Genomic DNA, 22,219 nt, shown 5'->3' on the forward strand with positions numbered 1-22,219 from the left:
TTATAACCTGACAAATTATGATTTGAAATATATACTTCTATAATTCTAAAATTATCTATTCCCCCCAGCTAAGTTGTAAGCTTCATGAAGTCGGTACTTGGAGGTTTTTGTTAACGGTTTTATTAAACTTTGTTATAGTGAGATGTTTGTGGGTTCACAGGAAGTAAAAAATAATGTAGAAAGATGCTCTGTACCCTTCACCTGGTTTCCCCCAGTGGTAACATCTTGCGAAACTATAGTACAATGTCACAACCAGGATACTCAATGTTGATACATTTACATCTTTACCAGGATCTTTCCTGTTGCCTTTTTATAACCACACCTACTTCCCTAGGCTGCAACCACCTTCTTAACCCCTGGAAAACACTAATCTGTTTTTCCTTTCTATAATTTTGTAGATACACATGTTAACACTGACACGCCCTGAACTATGGACTAGGAGAGGGCTAGTATTCTCTTTGCTACAGAATAAGGGAAGGCTATGTTATAGAGGAGGATCAACATATCCTGTACTGCCAACAAATATTTTACAGAAAAAGCACAGCGGCGTCTGAAGAATGTCCAGGATGACTAAAAAAATTTTCCTAATTCAAAAGAACAAAACAATAATTCTAGTAGTATAGCACTTTACAGTTTTAGAAAACATATTTTCATACAATTCAAATGTAGAGCCATTGATTAGGGGAGATGATATCAGGTTAACAGGTAATAAAAGGGAATATCTTGCCTCTCAGTTTGCTCCAGGCTCGTTTGACCACAGTTTTGCAAGGGAAGACCAACTGTTAACTGATCTGAGTGCGGTTAAGCCTCAACAGCACCAGGAATGTGAAATGTCAAGGAGCCACCGCGGCATTTGGTTAGCTTGTTGTATCACTTGTGAATAAGGTCCACAGCTGTTCATTCTCGCCGAATAGGAAAAGACCACAGAATTGAATTCTATTGATTTCCCAATTTCTTAACTCTACTGAAAAGAAAATGTACTTCTTAAACAAAGTTTTAACAAATGCTTTTCTTTTGTCTGGAATTAATGAGAATTGTAGAAAATATTAGTACTTACTGAAAAAGAAAATCTTCTCGAGGTACAAATAAGTGCTTAATCTATCCTAAGGATATGGACCATATAGTGAGAAAATTTTATTTCTAGGCTACTCATCATTTGGAAATCTACTTCAATTTTTTATTTAAATTGAATACTTACTATTAAGCTAGGTGCTATTACTGCAACTTCTTTAGTATCTGCAACTTAATCCTATTGTAATAATAATTGCAATATCTTCCAAAGAAACAAAAAAAATTTATAAACATTAAATTGCTAATTCTTTCAACTTTCTTGTGAGGATGGTTAATTAACAGTTTACCCATACAGACACGGTCAGTCAAGGACTCCATACCTTGACAGAACAGAAAAAGAGTATCAACTCTTATTTCTGTAATTATCAGCTTGATTAATATTTTAAAAGATTATAGGTGTTTTGAAAGTCAGTTATAAAACACATTCACTGCCTACAAAGGAATATGTGTGTATGTGTCTGTAGCTTGATCAAAACTGCACATCGGAGAAGGAAGTTTTTAAAATATTTTAGGGCTCTTTTCTGTAATAGAATATATAATTGATATCTGTAGACAAATTTTTCTGGTGATTACTAGGAAATTGCTCTCTTTAAACTTTGGTAATTATTATTAATTAATTGTAGGTAGATGTTGGTGAGGAGGAGTTTTTGTGTTTCTTCTTAAGGCTACTATTTACTTCAGCAGAACCAGGAGTGTTGTGTTGGGAGATCCTTAGAAAATTCTGCCCTTGGTCATTTGCCCACCTCTCCTTAGTAAAGAAAGACCTCCATGGTTCAGAAATGTCAAAACAGAGGAAAATCTAACCAGGAGAAGGCTGAATGATCAATGTAGATGTGTCTGGTTATTATACAGTGGTGTTACTTTGAATGCAAGCTCCATGGGGGCAAGGATTTTTGACTGTTTTGCTAATCATTATATCCCTAGCACCTAGCACAGTATTTGACATGCAGGGGAGTCCCTGAATGCGGGAAAAAAAAAATCATTTTTTATATTGAAAAATACTAGGAAAATCTGCTAGTGATATTCCCAAAGCAAGATCAGTTATATTTAAGACATGCTGTGACAGTGTCATAAAATTGAAGATAAGCAATTATTATACCAGATTTTTTTTTTAAGAGGAAAGGGAGAATGCTCTAACTTATACACAGTAATGCTATAACTTATACATAGTAAGCTGTATGCCAATTCTAGAGAAAATGTAGGGAACTTTTTGTTTGTGAGCACTTATAAAAGCATTTGCTATTACAAAAAATAAATATACATATGTGTGTGTGTATAAACATCACACACACACCACTAGTAGTGAGACGTTAGCTGTCTTCATTTACCCCGAGTTCACAAAGTTGCATTATCAGTAATTACAACTATTAGTAAGTGGATTCACAAATTTAGTAGCACAACTGGACTATGCAAAGAGGGCAGTGAGAATTCAGTTCAAGCACTGAAAGCAATTTCCTCCCCTCCTGGTATGATATACAAATGGGAGGAGTGGGTGAAAACACAAGAGCAATAGCAAAGTACACTATATGTGTTTTCATTTTTTTTTAACTTTGAAGAATTCACCACTCTGTAGACAAGAAGCATTAGCAAAATCAGGTCATTGTGTTTATACCCTTAAAGAGAACAGTTAATATTCATAGAATTATTCTCTCAAAAAATAGTCCTACAACATTAATTACTATTTGAACCTTTATTATCATAAGTTGCATGGTTGTAACATAGCTTGACCTGCTACCAGAAACACTCCACAAGGATAATTATTAAAATAATTGACTGTAAATTATAGGCTAGACAGCCTAGGTCCATCTGGAGATAAACCACACAATAAAAGTGGCAAAGTTTAATATAAAAGTTTATTAACTATAATAGGATTGGAGTAATGAGGGATCGGTTAGAAAGGAAGAAGGAAAGTGCTCTAAACAATAGCACAGGAAGAGCGGATATAAATAACAGTCACCACCACTGGGGAAGTGTTTAAGGAAAAAGTCTCCCAGGGTTGAAACCTGGATCTTGTTGCAGAGTGAAGCCATGGCTCACAGAACGGCAGAGATATGGAAGAACTTTCTGGAAATGCACCCTCTAGGATGCCAGGCAAAGCTGTCGACAGGGAGGTTATTTCACGTCACTCAGACCCTTTGCAACCCCATGGACTACATAGTCCATGGAGCTCTCCAGGCCAGAATACTAGAGTGGGTAGCCTTTCCCTTCTCCAGGGGATCTTCCCAATCCAGGGATCAAACCCAGGTCTCCCACGTTGCAGGCGCATTCTTTAGGAGCTGGGCCACAAGGGAAGCCCTGCTATAAAACCATCCCAGGGAATTCCCCGGGAAAGCTGCTGCCGCGGGGTGCTGAAGAAGCCTGGCTCCCAGGACTAACTAGGTGGTGGAGAAGCTATGAGCACTGTTGGAGTCTATCTGAACTGCAGCAGCCTGCCTTGAAAGCACACCAAGCCCAGCAGAAATGACCCTTCCTCCTGAAAGGGCTCTCCCACACACAGCACCTTCTACTGACAAAGCTCAGCGTCACAGCCGCTGTCAAGAGAAAGGTATGTAAATTGCCCATCTTCCTTTTTATAGACACAATAATGAGTGGATTTGGAGCTGAGACAATAAATGGGTAATTGGCACATAAGCAATTATTCTTTCATATCTTGCGTGAAAGCAAAATACCATATCCTGGATACTCTTGCTGGATGTTTGATCAACTTTTTAATTTCTAAATAACTTTGGTAGAAAATTATTGAGGGAATTTCCTGGTGGTCCAGTGGTCAGGACTCCAGTCTTCTACTGCAGGGGGCGCGGGTTCAATCCCTGATCAGGGAGCTAAGATCCTGTAAGCTGTGGGCATGGCCAAAAGGGAGAAAGTAAATTGTTCAGAAATTAAAAAGGACACTCATGCTTTCTGTTGTGTAGGGTGCCATGCGGTCCTGTTTCAGACCTGTTACTCACGTTCCCCGCTGTCGCCCTCATGCACTGACGCGGCTGCAGATGTAACTTGAAGCTCACCGGCCAGAGCATGACTGATGACCTGCAGTGGGCACTGTGAAGCTGGCACAACAACATGCATCAGTTCTTTTCCTTCCTTCCCCCCTCCCTCTCTTCTCTCTAACAAGAAATGTCTGAGTGCCTGTTATGGGGTACACAATGGTACAGATAAACAACAGAGTAAAAATCTCTGCCCTCACGGGGAGCCCAAGTTTTGATGGGAAAAGCAACAAAATAAATAAAAATATATACAATTTTGGTGACAATTAGGGATATGCAGTAAATAAAACAGGGAAAGGCAGATATAAGTGTTAAGGATGGAAGCCGCTTGAAATAAGGTGGTCAGAGAAGGTTTTACTAAGAATGCAAATCTCAGCTTAATCTGAGAGTAATTTAGCATCATCTCTTGACTTAAAGTACTAGGATATGCAATTGAATTTTCACTGCCAATTTATCCACAGAAATGCCAATTACAAGAACTGATTTTAGCTATTCACTTCTTGAGGTGGCTGGAGCATCAAATTTCCACAGACCTTTAAACTAATTTATATTCTAAAACATATAACTCAGTGTTTTGCCAACGAGATTTTTTAAATCCAGAATGTGATGACAAATAAGTCTTTTAAAACAAATAACCTGGCTGATTCATGTCAATGTATGACAAAACCCACTGCAATGTTGTGAAGTAATTAGCCTCCAACTAATAAAAATAAATGAAAAAAAAAAAAAAACAAATAACCTCAAAGAAGTAAAGATACTAATGGAAGAAATAGTAAATTTATTATTTTTATTAAAGTATATCAATACCCAGAAACAATAAAGGGCACATTATAAGTATGGATACAAAACAGTAAGCCAAAGTTTCAATTGAAGTAGAAAAGTTTAAACTGTTTTAAGTATGTCAATGAAGACAAACCAAAAATGTGTTCATTGTAAATACCATTGCATGTAACATATGAATATAAAACCTTAAAATCTTCTGCTTTAAAGTGCTAAACAACTACAGGTAACTAAATATGTTCAGGAGGCTTTGGGCAGAAAAATCAACTACTTAGGGTCAGCTGGAAAAATCAAATAATTCATTGTGCTACATTTCTGTTTTTTGTGGTTTTTTTTTTTTAATGTATTGTGGGTTTGCTTGTAAAGGTGTTAACTCACCCAGTTTACTGTGTAAGGTAAAAGGACAATACTATGATTTATACTTGCTACATTCCAAAATCTTTGGAGAATTTACCTTTGAAGGAGACTTTCTAAAATAGGGAAATCTGTTTTAAAATAGAGGCACAAAGGCCTTGAAATAGTTTTGTCACTCCCTCAAAACAGATGTATATTTGAGATCTGTTCACAATATGTGAGGGCTTCCCTGGTGGCTCAGATGGTAAAGAATCTGCCTGCAGTGCAGCAGACCCAAGTCTGATCCCTGTGTTGGGAAGATCCCCTGGAAACGGCTACCCACCCCAGTATTCTTGCCTGGAGAATTCCATTGGCAGAGGGGCCTAGTGGGCTACAGTCCATGTGGTCACAAAGAGTCGGACACGACTGAGCAACTAACACTTTCACTTTTTCTATAATATGTGAAATAGAGAATCATAGTAATAAAGCTCCTTTTTGTAAATAACTAGGTATGACAGAGTGACATACTCATGGGAAGCCAAATAAACATGTTACATGTATAACCTATCATTGCCTTACATAATACCCCTCATTTAAAAGACTGAATTCCCTTCACTGATTTATTTTGGATACAGCAAACTAGTGCCATTTAAGAGAAAACAAAATTGATGCTCAATGCCCTTCTGTAGATGTGCCAGAATATACATGTTTGCACTGTAACCATATCACTACCGGCAACAACATATAACTACAGACAAAAATAAACTATCCATAAGGAATAAGTTCTATTTAAGGCTTCATGTTCACAACATTTAATGGCTGAAAACTAAATAACAATAACAAAGGAAAATGTATTTAAATAAATACTTACACATGACCAGACAAGGTTTACCCAGCAAATCCTCAGCAATATTAACTATAAAGACAATATTATACACCAGTCTCATATTTAAGAGGATTCTGTCTGCCTTGTTAGGCTTCAGACAGCTTACTGTAGGTTGATTATACTTATGCTGCTTCTTAACAGATGGAAAGTTCATAGCTTTGCACATGATGACATCTTGTCAGGCTACAAGCAATCTTAAAACATAATTTGCATTTATCGCTTCTACTTTTTGCTCCTGTCAGCATAAGCAAGCCTGCTTTTTCAAATGCACAGATGTGCTCAATGTGCATTTTCCAACTTATGTATAGGAAAATGCTTGCTCTCTATAATGTGTATCTAAGACGAGCTCAAGATTTTCTTATTAAAATCTACAGGGCAATGCTATTTTCCAAGTCATGCAGGTCTACTTGAAAGCTCTTAAATTCTATCTTAATTATTATAATTAATTTTAAGTGCATTTTATTCTGAATAATTTAAAGCATACCTTTAAGCAAATTCATAACGAACAGAGTTTAGCCTTGCCAACATGGAGACGTAATAAAAAAAAAAGAAACCATTCAAAGCCTCTGGCCAGAAATAAAATTGTAAATGATTTTGGGCTTTCTAAAAATGTATTCAAAATTTCTTACAAAACCATAAGTGTTCTTTCCTTAAAAATATGTTCCCTAGTAGAATACCGAACTAGAAAACAGATCACATTTTAAAAATGATTCTTCAGTTTGAAACACTTTACTACAGATTCAAGGAGATCAGAAAATTATGACATGGAATCCAAAAACAGAATGCTAGGAACCCAGAATAAAAAGTACACAGTGGAAGAGACTAGCACCTAATTAAAGAACCATACGCTCACAATAATGGAAGAGTTATACAAAATGTTTAAAAATAAACACGGAATATAATTTAAAAAGCAAAATGAAAAGTGGGTGCATTTTCATAAAAGAACATAAAAATTTTGTGAATAATGTATAAACCTTCAAATTTTGGTTACCTTTTTGGGGAGGTTTAAGGTATTGTTTTTTAACCTTAAATTCTTTACAAAGAAATTTGCCTTCTTCACAGTACTTCATGTTTTTTCTTTCATGGAAATAGTTGCTGGCATAGAAAACTACCAGAAGTTTTAATCAACTAATTTAATCTTTCATGCTTTAATACAGACTTGAAATGTGTAAAGCTTTGCTTTCTACAGAAATCAATTATTGGTAATACATTGTTATTTTCCCTTAGCAAATCAAATAAGCATTTAATCCCACATTATAATACTAAAGAAAACATGATATAATTTAAAAATTTATTTATACCCTAGTTTAGGACGATCAGTTGACCTCTATTTCCACTTGAAAAAAAAAAGCATGAGAAAAGGAGGTTTCCACTAGTTTACTCTCCAAAAGAGGGAAGGTGGCTCTAGAGACCAACTCAGAAATTACAGTTGTCCTTCATCGGCTAGAATGTAACTCAGGAACTGTTGCTTCCTCTAATTCCTGTGGTTTGTCACATTTATTGCTTTCTTTGCCCCCTTGATATGTACGAAGCTGCTCCAGAAAGCCAGCATTGGGACATATGGAAGGCCTTGCATTTTTCACCAAAGAAAAAGCACTGGTAAATGAGATTTCTTCAGAATTCATTAGGAAGCCTATTACAATTGAAGCAGCCCTGGAAACTCCTGCATTACAATGAACAAGAACCACTCCATCCTATAATAAAACCAAACAAAAATCTTCATTATTTATTTAAGAAAAGTTGTACTGAAATCTTATACTATTTAAAAACTATAAGATAAAAATATTCACTTCATCAATTTATTTGACTCAATTTATTCAATCATCAGACACCAATGCACTGTAGGGAATGAATGGAAAAAAAAATCAATCAATTAATCAACACCTTTTCCCACTTCCCAGGTTTGAAATGCTTTGATGATATATTTGGAATTCTGAAATTATCTTTTATTACCCTGAAGTAATCTAGTAAAGTAAACATAAAAGCCTAGTAACTCAGTAGCCACAGGCCTATAAATAAGAGAAAAATCAGAGGAAATATATGTGGAAATATAAATAAAACCACAATCATAAACTACACAGAAAGCTTATATACTAGGTACATGTACTGTTCCCATAAAGAAACTAGTACCACTGGCTTAGAAATCTATCTATAAAATGATCAGTAAGGAAAAAAATGTTCTTCTTTTGGATCTATTTTATTCTGGAGGGAAATAACCTAAAAAAATAGCTAAACTTATGAAGTAGTAAAATGTCAACTCAAATAGCTCATGACAACATGAAGCGGAAAAGGTAATTAGACACCAGCATGAGGTCAATAAATGCAAAACGTTTCAGGTAACTTGCAAACGATACTTTACAAGCGAAAAGGAACACAGTGCAGGACCGATGCTGATGGGGGTAATATTGTATTAATAATGTATGTGATATATCTGATGGATCAGCACTGATACAGGTTGGCTTATCTCAGGCCTGTTAAAAGTTAATGATCTTGATGAAATGTAGTGAATGGTGAGCATACCCTACAGAACCAGACATTGTAGTTACTTCATTTCTTGATTTTTCTTTTTGTACAAACAACATGGGGACAGGAAAGGGGAGAAAAAACCTTAAAACTGAAAACTCTGCCCAAAGCATACATTAGCAATGCTATGTTCATGGTTTATTAGATTATTTTACAAGGTAGTTCTTAGATGCATAAATCCGTTGCAAAATTCCTTTCCTTGGTCTATTATAACAAGTGTAGCAAGTGTATCTCACTTCAAGAAAGAAAGATGATTCACAAGATTAGTTAATATTTTAAAAATTCTCATACCAAAAAGACAATTTCAATTGTTTATATTTACATATTTCAGAGTCATTTCCAGATATTAATTGTTTCTGCATAAGAAAACCAAAACAAAAATATTCACTCTGCATATACAGAACTTTTCTCACTTCGTACAATGGCTCTTTTTAATAAGACTTAAGACATTTTAAAATCATATTACAGTAACCAATGGACACTGCTAAGGAACTTCTTTTTTAAAAATAATATTTATTTATTTATTTGGCTGGACCATGTCTTATTTGCAGCTGGCAGTATCTTTAATCATTTCTTGTGGCACGTGGGCTCCAGTTCCCTGACCAGGGATCAAACCAGGGACCCCTGCAGTGGGAGCTCAGAGTCTGAGCCGCTGGATCACCAGGGAAGTCCCACTTATACTAATGAACTTCTCTTAACGTGAAACAAATTAGATTTTCCAAAGAAACCTGGGCTCATAACATTAAAAAGAGATACCCTCCAGTGTAATTTTCAATGTTTCCTGACTATATATCAGTTATCGCTATCTTATGATCTACACATATGCTTTTGAAAATGAAACTAGCTTTATTTTTAGTCTTACAGTGTAATCAGTTTTAGCTATTATTTAATAATGTTAGTGTTTTCTTCTCTCTTACCTTCTTTATGTAACAGATACTTTTCTGTTAGTTTCTACAGCCTTTGAATTTATTTACCTCTTATTCCTTGGGTATCATACTGCCCTTGAAAGTATTTCCAAAGAAACTACTAGCTTCATATCCCCTTTCAAGAATTCAAAGGAATTACAATTAAATAATTTATAAAGCAATTTTTCTTTTGCATTTGCTGTTGTCCTATGCTTAAAAGGCTTTTTCCTCTCCTTGGTCCAGCTAACCACGGCTTCTAAGAAGCCTGTCTCTCTGCATGAGAGGAGGGCAGGAGGAATATGCAAGACATCTTTTTATGCCTAGTACTTAGTGCAATTTTTGGCACATAGTAGGTATTCCATAAATGCCTGCTAAGCAAAAAAATTTTGCTATGCACTTTGAGAAAACATTCTCTTAAAAAATTATATCACCATTTGCTATGGGCAGACAGGAATTACAGTATTTCTGTTTTATGTAGCCTGCTTTGTTCTCATGTTGTTATTAATAGCTTTTCAATTAGATGGCCAGCTCCTTAAAGGCAGCATCCTCTAGATACATGTATCCTAAAGATACATCCCTTCTATCTTCTCAGAATAAGTAACTCAGATTTTTTGACAGATCAAGTTCAGATCTTTTTTAAAAAATGAGTCTTTTGATATATCGAAAAATACATTAAAATACTACAAGTGGTTATATGTATCGGTGAAAATGGGTGATCTTAATTTTTACTTATCTATATTTTTCCAGTGTTATAAACTACTTACATGTTTTAAAAATCACATCTTATAATTAATAAAGTAAATGTGGAATATCAAATACACATTTCATACTAACAAACAAAATCTTTTGCACATAAAAAAGGGGATCAAGTAAATACTCAAGTAAAAGAACTCTTGAACCTATGGAAGTTATCTCACTACTAGTATGTCACGTGTATTTCTGTCCCTTTGGGCATAAGCCTGGCAGATAACATATTAGGTGGAGATACAAGAAGGACAGAGAAACCAAACAAACAGGGTTTTATAACTACAGAGGAAAATGAGGAAAGACATGGGGAAATGAAAGACATTCTATTTGGCAGGTATATGTGAAAAGACGAAAACAACAAACTAGGGCCTAGAAAGGTAGTTTTGAAATAGGCAATTCACCGAGTAATCACATTTAATAATACCTGAATATACAACAGGCAAAATCATGAAGAGATTTCTTCTAGGGAAAAAAAACAAAAAACAGAATGAAGAAAATTCAAGAATTCTATTGCTAAAGTTAAATGTGCATTATCTAAACAATAAGGAGTTTCCAGGGTAAGGAAATAATGGCTGAGGCTAAGGTTCCAGTAAAACACATAAGGCTTGAGAAATTAGAACATAGTACAGAATTCAAATGTATCTTACAGAAGAAACACTTCAGGCATCTCCTCAGATTCTCTTGATGCCATCATCACATGGACCCTCAGATGGTTCCACCTCGGCTGCGTCCTCTGTGGCTGTTACCCACAGGCCTATTGAGTTCTGCTTGCCTAAGAACGCCTGGCTCATCCCCCATGTCAGTCTCTGCATGGGCCGGTACACCCTGAGTTCTGGATTCTCTTGCTGCTTCTGAACTTGAGACGGCAAGTCACACCACAGGGCTTCAAGGTGGCTGCTAAAAAGTGGGGTGCTGTAACCTGGACTGTGGGGTTAGTTACCTCTCCATGTGTAAACTCTGACCAGTGGGACACAGGAGCTGAAGAGAGCCAGGCAGGTAAATTCTCTCTCTTCTCTATCTCCCAAAATCTGTACTGAGGTGCAGTGTCTTTGGATTCCCTGCCTGGGGGTGTCTTGGGTACCACCTTGCCAAGGAATCAGCTATTTCGCTATCAGCTCATTGTGAAGCTGTCGCTCAGCAGGGTAAAAACATCATCTTACATTGCTCCTCATCCTTTTCAGAATCACTTCCCTTTCTTCTCACTCTCACTGCCTAGGAACTGCACCTCTCAAATGAAGCATCAGCTCTAAATCCTTGCCTCAGGTTCTGTTTTCTGAGAAACCCAAACTAAAGACCACTTTAATTAACTCTTATCCCTTTCACTTTTTACTTGAAACATGTATATGTTTAATGTCTAATATGACATGTCTAATACGTCTAATATGAATATAAATATGAATAATGTTTACATTTTTCCACTACCATCTAAGGCATATTATATATCTCCTTAGAAAAGCAGCTAACACAGAAACATTATCACTTTTATTTCTAACACTATTAGCTGGTACACTGGCATGTGACAGTCTAGAATCTATATAATTTTTCACAAGCTAAAAGAGTGGCCAATATCAGGCTTTGAATTAGAAAACCTCTTCCTTTTTTTCCTATCCAAATATCTAATATTAAATAAGGTTGAATAGTTTAATATTTTTCCAGCAATCTAGAGGAAGGTATCTAGAACAGTGTTGGGCATATAAGGCACTCAATAAATATTACTAAATGAAAGGAAGGAGAGAGGCAAGGAGATAAGGTAGAAAGAAAATCATTAGAATTTAATTAAGCTATAATGTTAACTATCGTTTATTGCCAAGTGCTCCATGACAGTTAACTTTTCTCTATAAGTGCTTCTACATTCCCATCTATTTATCTCACATAAATTTTATAAGAGTTATATATTGACTAAAAATGATATAATTTCAAGGCATAATAATTGGTAAAGCCAACCTAGAAGCCCTGCCTGTCAGAGTGTTCCCTTGGATCTAGTACCAAGATTAAAGTATTGTATTTTCTGTGGGTCTTCTAAAGTCAGAGAACCAATGGACAGCTTTTGATCAGCATTTTCAAACAATCTTAGTAATATTTATCTTCATAAATACACTAAGGACCAGAGCAGTCTCTGTTCCATAGTTCACCTGATTACCTCGCAAAGTGGTCAGAGGGTAGATGGTTAGAGACGATCAAAAGGAACCTTAGCATTGGGTTGGCCAAAAAGGTCATTCGGATTTTTCTATAAGATGTTACAGAAAAACCCAAACAAACTTTTTGGCCAACCCAGTTGAGCAGAAAATTTTAAATCCTAACATTTCTTAGGAAGGCATAGGAAGATGAGAAATTAAAGTTAAAAAATAGGGACTTCCCTGGTGGTCCAGTGGTTAAGAATCTGCCTTTCAGTGCAGGGGATGTGGGTTCGATCCCTGGTTACAACACAGATCCCACATGCTATGGGGCCATTGAGCCCAAATGCCACAACTACTGAGCCTGTGCTCCTCAACTAGAGAGTCTGAGTGCCTCAAAACACAGAGCATGCGCGCTCTGGAGTCTGCACACAACTGCAGAGCCCATGAACTCTGGAGCCCGACTGCCCCGACGACAAGGACGCCCACGGGCTGCAAGGTGAGCCCGATGCCACAGTCATGGCCCAACGCAGTCAGAGCAGTAACAGTGAGTAAATGCAAGAAAATAAAGTTCAAAGTAAGGACCTCATGGGAAGACGAGCAACTGGAGGACTGAACAATTATAGGAATTAACGAAATACTGTTGAAGGGGAAATTTCCTTAACAGTTCTTTCTTATTCATTACAGAAAGAAGTGGATGATGGACCAATATTTTAAAATTTCTGTTCTTGAGGAACTGTGAATCAACACCGAACTTACCTTCATCTTTGCCTGTTCTATAAATTCAAAACATTCTGGAAAATAAGATAGGATATCGGTCTCAGGCAGATCCAGTATAGAAATATTCTTATATATAAAGTCATTGAGGAAAGCATTTTCAACTCCATATGCAACATTGAGAATATGAGTCACCTTAAAGAGAAAAAAAAGGTAATTTTTTTAAAAAATTCACATGACTTAGGTTAATTAAACCTAAAAAATTAGGTTTAAGTAAAATTAAACCTAATTAGGTTACTTAGGTTAATTAATTAGGTTAATTAAACTGAGATGTTGAGATCTGTAACAATAATACATAATTTAAGCATGACTCACTTGGGCTTCCCCGGTGGCTCAGTGGTAAAGAAACTGCCTGCAATGAAGGAAATGCCAGAGACAGAGGTTCGATCCCTGGGTCGGGAGGATCCCCTGGAGGAGGAAATGGCAACCCACTCCAGTATTTCTGCTTGGAAAATTCCATGGACAAAGGAGTCTGCTGGGCAACAATCTAAGGACTCACACAAAAGTGAGACACGACTGAACACACGCACACTTGAGTAACAAACACTTCCTTCAGGGAGCCTTCTCTGCCTGCCTCATCCCTCACCAGAAGTGCTGGTTCTACACACTCATATTGGTTGTTACTGTTATTTAGTCGCCATGTCATGTCGACTCTTTTGTGACCCCCATGGACTGTAGCCCACCAGGCTCCTCTGTTCATGGGATGTCCCAGACAAGAATACTGGAGTGGGTTGCCATTTCCTTCTCTAGGGGATCTTCCCAACCCAGGGATCAAACCCACATCTGCTTGGCAGGCAGGTTCTTTAACACTGAGCCTCCAGGGAAGCCCGTATACTCCTATAGTACCCTCTATGTGCCCTACAATAGCGCTTATCACCAAGTTTGTCTCCCACATTGTTCTGGAAACTCCACCAGGGTAGAGACCATATTTAGCCCACTCACTTCTATAAGTAAGCACTGTGCGTGAGCAGGAAACTTCACACAGAAAGTACTTAAAATATCTGTTTAATAAATCAATTAATGTCCACAAAAAAATTAAAGTAAGGGACGTGCATTAGTAGCAATAACTTCCCTTTCAATACTTATCTCCCTACTTTCCTTTTGTATTCTTTGTAAGTACAGTCGTTCTCAAGTGTGGCCACACACTAGAACTACCCAGTGAGCTTTTTATTTTATTTGTTTTTTTTTCCCCAGTGAGCTTTTTAAAAGTTCAATAGGTACACTCTGAGTTCTGGATTCTCTTGCTGCTTCTGAACTTGGACGGCAAGTCACACCACAGGGCGCTGGGTTTGGTTTCAAGGTGACTGCTCACCCAGGGAGGTTTTCAAAAGCACCAACGCCACAGGGTCTCAAACCCAGAAATTCTGATGAATTAGTCTGGTTGAAAGGGGGGATGGTCGTGAAAGATTTGCTTTCAAATGGCACATGTGAGCAACCTCCTCCTCCATCTACGCGTTCAACCTCCTTTCCTGGAGTCCACCAAGCAAAAGGAAGAAGCCATGCGGGAAGTTCGTTAAGAGAATCCAAAGGCTAAATGGATCGGATTCTGCCTTTCCTGCCCCCACCAGCCTCACAGGTGTGGCTCTGGCAGCGCCTCGCTCCTTCCCCCAACACAGCTAATTGGCTTCTGGTGGACACCTGACTTAAGCTAGACTGATTTAAGAAATTTAGAAAGAGGTGTATGAGACAGTTAGAATAATCCACACACTCAAGAGCTTTAAGACACTCATTTTGTATTAAGTGTTCTGAGAAGCTGAAAGATCCCTGCTTCCAAATGAGAAGAAGAGCAGATGTGAAGAGAGGGGCCGTGTGCCAGTGGATGCCCTTCTGTTCTCTGGCACAGCCACTCTCCTCCCAGGTTCCAAAGCGCTGCCCCCGCCCTCGTCCGCCAGCCCTGAGATCATCGTGTGCATTCTCTTTCCTTGCTCAGGTTTCTGTGGTCCACAGCCACAAGAGTATTGATTAAGATATTCAGGGAACTAGACCTCATGAAGAGAGAGCCATAAGCTATTTACAAACCCAACTGCCTCGTGGAGGAAAACAACAGAAAAAAGCCTCTAATCTACTCAAGAGGGGTAGATGGGAGAATACCAGACAGAAGGGAAGAACATTTTTAGAAGATACTGTCTGAAATGTCCTTCTGCCTTCCCTGGTGATGGCCTCTCAGGCTATGTCAAGTTACCCTCCCACCCCAAGAGTACCTCTGGCCAGAGCTGGATGAATTTCCATTTAATTACATAATAGATATTCCAATGTTGAATAATACTGATGTGTTTGCCCTGTCTTTAGAACTATATTCTACATCCCCCAAAGACCAAAAATGAGGTCTGACCACTTACAGAATATATCTGTATCTATCACAGGATTATGACGATGACAAAATGAGAATCTTGGAGAAACCTGCTGAAAGGTAAAAGTGCTTTACAAATATTGTGGGCTATTAAACTATCCAATGTCTAGGTAGTTTAGCTGCTTGGAAATGCAGTTTATATGTGTATTGATTCAATGATCCTGCTTGAAAAGAACTGTACTCAGTCACAGGTCATGGTGGTGGTGCTGGAAGTGTTAGTCACTCACTCATGTCCCAGTCTTTGCCACCCCAAGGACGGTAGGCTGCCAAACTCCACTGCTAGAATTCGACAGGCAAGAATACTGGAGTGGGTTGCCATGCCCTCCACCACAGGATCTTCCTACCCAGGGATCAAACCCAGGTCTCCTGCAGTGCAGCAGATTCTTTGCCATCTGAGCCACCAGGGAAGCCCAAGATGGTAGTAGTGGGGACCTAACCTAAAACCTTTCTAGTAATTCAAGCATACTTCCAAAATGCAGTTTCAGAGGTCCTTTCAATGGTTGACCTTGGGATGCCCTTTAAAATAAGGATAATACGAACAGCCCCTTCATTGAGTACTTAGTATGTGCTAAGCACACAGGTTAACTCACTTAAACCTCAGATTTAGGCAATATCAAAATTTTATTTTTTGAAGTCGTTCAAAAATCAAAACATTATTTAAAAAATCTTCAACCTGTCCTCTCTACTCCATTATCGCCCACCTATATGGTAACTACCTTTATCCATTTCTCATATATTCTTTTAGGGTATCTTTAAAAGATATTTATATCTTATAAGATAGATATTTATATCAAACATTTTATTTACTCTCTTACACAAAGGCAACACTGTGGGGATTTTTGGCCCCATTTAAAATGGCCTTTCATATCAGTATTTAAAGACTTTTGTGTTTTTTTTAAAAACCATATAGCATTCTGTCATTGTTCATTTAACCAATTCCCTACTGATGGAAATGTGGGTTGCTTCCAATAATTTGCTATTATAAACAGTGCTGCAGTAAATAACTTGGAACACTCCTGAAGCATTTCTTTTTACCTTGAGTCTTTTCAATGTATCCAGATCATGAGCAGCATCTTGTGACCCTATAAAAATAAATCACATCACCTTGAACAGAAAAATAATTATCCTGACTTTTAATCTGAATTTTGTAACAATTTTGTTAGTTATTCATTTATTTTAAGAAATACATCTTGGGAGGACCTGAATCCAACTCTTTGAAAGATAATTCAGAAATGTTCATCAAAAAATATTCATCCTGTAAATACGTTTGGACTCTGAAATCCCACTTCTAGGAATTTTTCCTAGAAGCCATGGGCCTAGGGCCATGGATGGGGCATTGGGTTTGGGTGGATTTTTGTTTGTTTTGTTTTTGTGGGGTTTATTTTGTATTACCAACAATACTGTGAAGAACATCCTAGTAGCTAATCTTTGCAATATCCAGAACTTTTAGGAAAAATCCCTAGAAGTGGGATTTCAGAGTCCAAAAGTATTTACAGGATGAATATTTTTTATGAATATCCCATGAAAATATATACGGCCCTTTGAAATGAGAAATGCAGAAGAATATTTATTGCATGGAAATATATTTTCAATATATTAGGTGATAAAAGCAGGTTACAAAACATCAATCATTTTTGTAAAAACAAGAACGATGTATATGCTTAAAAATGGGCAGGAAGTACATAGAACAAAATGTTACAGTAAGATTATAGGTGACTTTTTTCTTCATGCTCACGTGTACTTTTTACAGTAAGTATCTATTTCTTTTGTATCTGAAGAAAAGAATATTAAAAAGACACCCAGAAAATGATTTAGTGCCAGCTCGTCTGGGAACACTCAGTAGCTTAGAGCAAACACTGTTGGTCTACAGAGTTCCACCCACGTTCCATGCACAACTAGGGCTGTACCCTTTTTAGTTTCTCCCTGTGAAAGTTGGCTTTCCAGATCTCCTACATCTGAAAAATGACTCTAGTTAATAAGCAAGTTTATACAGGAGAATAACTAGTTAATATAAAGTGAGCTACACAACTGAAAAAATAGAGCATTTATTATTTAAAGATTTCAAGTATTTTACTTTCCTGAATTAGGTTCCATTACTGTAGAAAACATTTTTTTCACCTTAACTGTCTGGGAAATCTGCCAGCTTCTATCATGTGATTTTAGGTAGCTAGAAGGTCAGCAATATGCTGATTGGCCAATATTCTCTTGGTAATACAAAGCTCACAGGCTCCTTACTGAATCTACATTCAACTTTATTCTACTTAGAACTTAGCCTATCAAAATATTAACATTTGTTAACGGTAGATATGTAATTGCTATAGTCTGTAATTTTTTACACATTTGAAATACCTCATAATTTAAAAATAAAAATTCTCAGTTTTCTGTAGGAAGTCCTATTCATCTTCAGGAGGAGAAATGGGTTCAAGTAAGTTAACTGAAATTTGGTTGTTTTATATGCATGCTATCTTTTAAATAATAATTCCACTCTATTTCTTACAATAGAAAAAAGACAAGAAAAGAAAGAAACATGCATGAATGAAACTCTTTTTTTTCCTACCCTCAACTGTCATTATTGTATTTCTCGAAGCTGGATATTTTCATTATTTCCATTAAATACATATACACCCCAAAGAGAATGAGTTAGTCATTTTTCAGAGTTGGTTGCTACATTTTGAAAATGATTTCCAGGCTATGAATATATTGATTCAAATTTAGTGTTCTTGAGACCAAAGCAACTGACTCTTCAAACACAAGGAGGAAGTTAATAGTGTGGCCGGATAATTTTAGTCAGTACAAATGGACTTTATGTAATTGTCCTATGTGTGTCATCTAATACTTGGTAGTATTCAGTTCATGTTACTTCTCTCTAAATTCTAGATATAAACATTAGCTTTTCTCCAATTTTAAATGGTTGCTTTGCGTCGCAGTCTTCTATTTAGCTTTTGTTGGAAAAACACTTATTATTAAAAGAAATACTCTAAATCATTATAACAATGTGTTATTTAAATCTTTGTTTTGAAAAAGTAGAATGTATCCTTTTATAAACTACCTTAATTAACATTTTAAAACAAATACCAATTTTAAGAATTTTACGATTTTAACAGTGGCAACATGAATCTATGATTGTGTTAAATTTAATAGAACTGAACAGCAAATCAATTTTAACTGTACGGTAATTTTAAATAACAGAAAAAGAAGTTGATGAATAGGACTACAACTAAAGAAATAAGTTTAATAATAATAATGTACAGTTATATTTTACATTGACATAACCCAATAATATTCATGACCCTGGCCAAAAATTATTATGGAAATATTATAGATGAAGTAACTGATTTAGAAAGCATATTACATGCTATTGGAGTTGGGACTTCTAACACGTTCAGTGTTTTGAAATCATATGTATCATAAAAAATAGGCTATGTAAGATCTCTAGAATTCTGTTTTTAATGAAAATACCAAATATTGCATAAATTCTGATGTAGCATGTCTTAATTTACAAATCTCTATTTTTATCATCACAGAAATAGACAAAAAAAATTATTAATGAAACAAACCAAAAAGATATTATTACATTACTGAAAAGGGAAATAAATAATATTCTAAAGAGAAACGTTTGGGGGAAATTTGTAGGAGTGAATCTTCATAAATGGATAGAAATAGGAGCATAAATTTCTATAATGATAAGGTAAAATAATATTCATGAAAGAATTTTTACAAAATAAAGAGCTTTACAAATTTAATGTATTATCTGCCTTCTAAAAATACTGAGTTTCCTAGATATCAGAAATCCTCTATAACCTTAAGTGTTAGTCGCTCAGTTGTGTCCAACTCTTTGCAACCCCAAGGACTGCAGCCAAGAAAACTGGAGTGGATTGCTATTTCCTTCTCCAGGGGATCTTCCCGAACCAGATCAAACCAGGTCTGTCTTAGGGCAGGTAGATTCTTTACCATCTGAGCCACCAGGGAACCCTTATAACCTTATAAAGGATTCCCAAATTTTCACCTAGAATTGAAGCAAAGATCTCAAAATATCACTGATTGTGACTTTGTAACAAGATGGACATAACAAGAAGTAATGTACCTTTTAAAAACCACCCAAGATAAACGGAATTTTCCACTTTTACAAATCAAGTTGGATTTGAGAAAAGTCCTAGGCAAGATTTTTGAAATGCAGGAGCTTGGGTGAATTTATGAGCAAACTGAAAAAGATACAGCATATTTGTACAGCTTTCCACCTTCCTTATCCACTACCCAAAGTAATATTTAATTTCATGTAGTACTAGGTGAAAGCTGTGTTGCTTTGAAGAGATAGGGAAGCTTTTTGAAGCAACCTAGAAACAACCCCTGTATCATTCACCTGGAAAAACTTTAAATGTAACCATCCATAGGTCCCTCGGAATAAGTTATTTGTAACCATCTCCCTCTCTTGTAACCATCTCCTTCTCCCAAGAAAGGAGGTTGTACCTGATGAAAATATCTCATGTCCTGATCCAAAGAGGAGACCATGTAAGGACTAGTTTCAGAAGTCCCTCCCACCACTCATTCAAGATCCTGGTAAGGTTCCAATGCCAGTCTTAGAAGACTACCTTGATCAGCCCACTTTGGATAAGTCTAGATTTAAAAAATAAGCAAAGTTCATGAAGACTCTGAAAGAGTGAATGATATTTTTAAATTCTACCATAATTATTTTAAACCATTGTTACTACAATAGGAGCCAAATAACAAAAAATGTGCCTGGATATATTTCCTTCCCTAGAAATGGTGTGCAAATCCTGGGTGAAGTTTTCAGACTAACTAACTGACCACGAAATTTTTCACTGGGCTGCAGAAACTAACTGGAGATATTTATTTGGTGAATTTAAAGACAGGTCATGTAACAATGCACACAATACATACTACAATAAATAACTCAAATGTATACTACAACTGATATGTTTCAAAAAACTTTTGCAACAACTTTCCGACAACCCTATAAGATAAGCAGATATCCTTACTTCAGTTTTACAGATGGTTTCTTGGAGGACCAGAAAGAATTAATGACTTGCACTAGCTCATCTACTATAAGTAGAGTAGGAAGAGTGAGGCTCAAAGCCTGGACTTTGAGGCAGTATATGCTAATGATGGAGAGCAGGAGTGTTATCAGACTTGAGCTGTGCAAGTTATTTAACCAATTGTTAAGTTCAATTCCAATCTGGAAAATGGAGCTGATGATCTGTTTCACAAAGCTTTTAAAAGGAGTGTGCACATCACACAGCCATCTCACTGGCTATTTCTGACTCCCAATTCAGTGTTCTTTTTACACAAGAGGGGCTTGGCTATGTAAATATTGAAAAATCATTGATTTTTCCAAGTCTTAATTTCTTTATTCATAAATGAAAAATTATTCAAACCTACTTAAAACACTGTTGACTATTTTTTAAGAACACTGCATCACATTTGTGCCAAGTTAACAAGTTTGCACATTCATATCTGTGCTTCATTTGCTATTTGTGAATTACGCGTTGTGCAGGGAATCTGTATTTATCATAATACAAGAAATCATAAACCATCAGACTCATAGCTATAAAATAACAATCCACCTTCTTAACAGTCCAAAAACAGACACCAAGAACAGATGTGGCCACAGGAGGCATACACTCCATATAGTTGCAGGCAAACCCCAGGGCAGGCAAACAAGCACTTGTCTTTTCAAGCATTAACTTTTCTACAACTTTAACCCTCATCACTAGTAGTTTTGCTTAATAAAAGCATTATTTTTAATTTGATAATCTTTTAAGGCTATATCGTTTCATAATCCAATAACATACACCACCAATGTGTTGTCCTCCAGACAAGTTAGAAAAACAGGAAAAACGCTTTCCTAAAATTCAAATACCAGGTGCTACGTGCTACTAGAATCTATGCCTCTTAGGTTCATAGTGTGGCAGAAACAGTCCTAGGCAGCTAGTGAAGTTCCATACCCAGAAAAGGAAACATTTCAATTTTCTGGAGCTTTTAGCTGATAGCACAGACTACTATATACTAGGGAGAAAAATGAGAAGTAATATGGTTAAAAGAACTCAACGATTCAGCGGCAAATCAAATATACTCACCCAGGAGCAACCATGGCTTAATAACACCAACTTTCAGGTCCAAGCTAAGGTCCTGCACATAACCACAACCTCCCCCGCCGCTTGGCTCTATTTCTTCCACAACATGAATTCTGGCATCTTTCCATGTTTCTATAATTTTCTTTCCAGTTAGTGTAGTCACCCTGGTGCACTGCTTCCTGAGATTATTCCGGGAGAATGCCTTAATTTCCTGGTTAAGGGAGTGCATTACCTGAGCAGTGGCTAGGAACAAATACAAGCAAATCCAGCCAGCACAGTGAGGGACCGAACTGAGCGTCCCTTAGTGTTCAGGTAACAAAAACAACCTCGTGGGCACACGGGCCGGCAGGTAACTCTAGCTGACACTCGCCGGGGGACGAGACAGCCCGGCTCCGTTTTTCCCAGCGCCGCAATGTAAGCAGAAGTTTGATTGGCCGTTGAGAAAGGGACGCCGATTGGATGCTGTTTCTCCTTCCTGTTAGCGGGAAAGAACGCTATCCCGGCAGAGGTCTTTCCTATTGTTGCTGCTTAAAGCTATCTTTTTTATTCACGCCGATTGGTAAAATATAAGAGATAATTGACGAGCTGGTATTTCCTCGCACCTTAAAAACAGTGGTTTTCCGGACATATTCTATCGGTGGCCTTTGTGGTTGGTGA

The 22,219-nt window shown here is 36.8% G+C and overlaps 1 protein-coding gene across 2 annotated transcripts; it reads right to left on the reverse strand.

Annotated features, from left to right (window-relative positions):
- Positions 1-4,813: 4,813 nt before the first annotated feature.
- Positions 4,814-21,992, reverse strand: DUSP19 (dual specificity phosphatase 19). 2 transcript variants are annotated; one of them, XM_043894599.1, is made up of 4 exons: positions 21,566-21,990; positions 16,506-16,552; positions 13,103-13,255; positions 4,814-7,748 (listed from the first exon to the last, which is right to left on the reverse strand). In XM_043894599.1, the coding sequence occupies exons 1-4, from the start codon at positions 21,789-21,791 to the stop codon at positions 7,491-7,493; spliced, it is 684 nt and encodes a 227-aa protein (XP_043750534.1). In that variant the 5' UTR covers positions 21,792-21,990; the 3' UTR covers positions 4,814-7,490. The 2 variants fall into 2 exon arrangements, with proteins under 2 accessions (XP_043750534.1, XP_043750535.1); XM_043894600.1 differs by lacking the exon at positions 13,103-13,255 and having other exon boundaries at positions 21,566-21,992.
- Positions 21,993-22,219: the final 227 nt, after the last annotated feature.

The sequence above is a fragment of the Cervus elaphus genome, chromosome 33 (genome assembly GCF_910594005.1).
Source record: "Cervus elaphus chromosome 33, mCerEla1.1, whole genome shotgun sequence".
Lineage (NCBI taxonomy): Eukaryota > Metazoa > Chordata > Mammalia > Artiodactyla > Cervidae > Cervus > Cervus elaphus.

Bases quoted from the DNA above. Each gene is read 5' to 3' on its own strand.
- DUSP19 (XM_043894599.1), bottom strand. From the start codon at position 21,791: ATGCACTCCCTTAACCAGGAAATTAAGGCATTCTCCCGGAATAATCTC. The intron at 16,553-21,565 runs GTGAGTATATTT...TTATTTTTATAG, and splicing joins TAAGCCATGGTTGCTCCTGG to GGTCACAAGATGCTGCTCAT. The intron at 13,256-16,505 runs GTAAAAAGAAAT...TTTCTCTTTAAG, and splicing joins ATACATTGAAAAGACTCAAG to GTGACTCATATTCTCAATGT.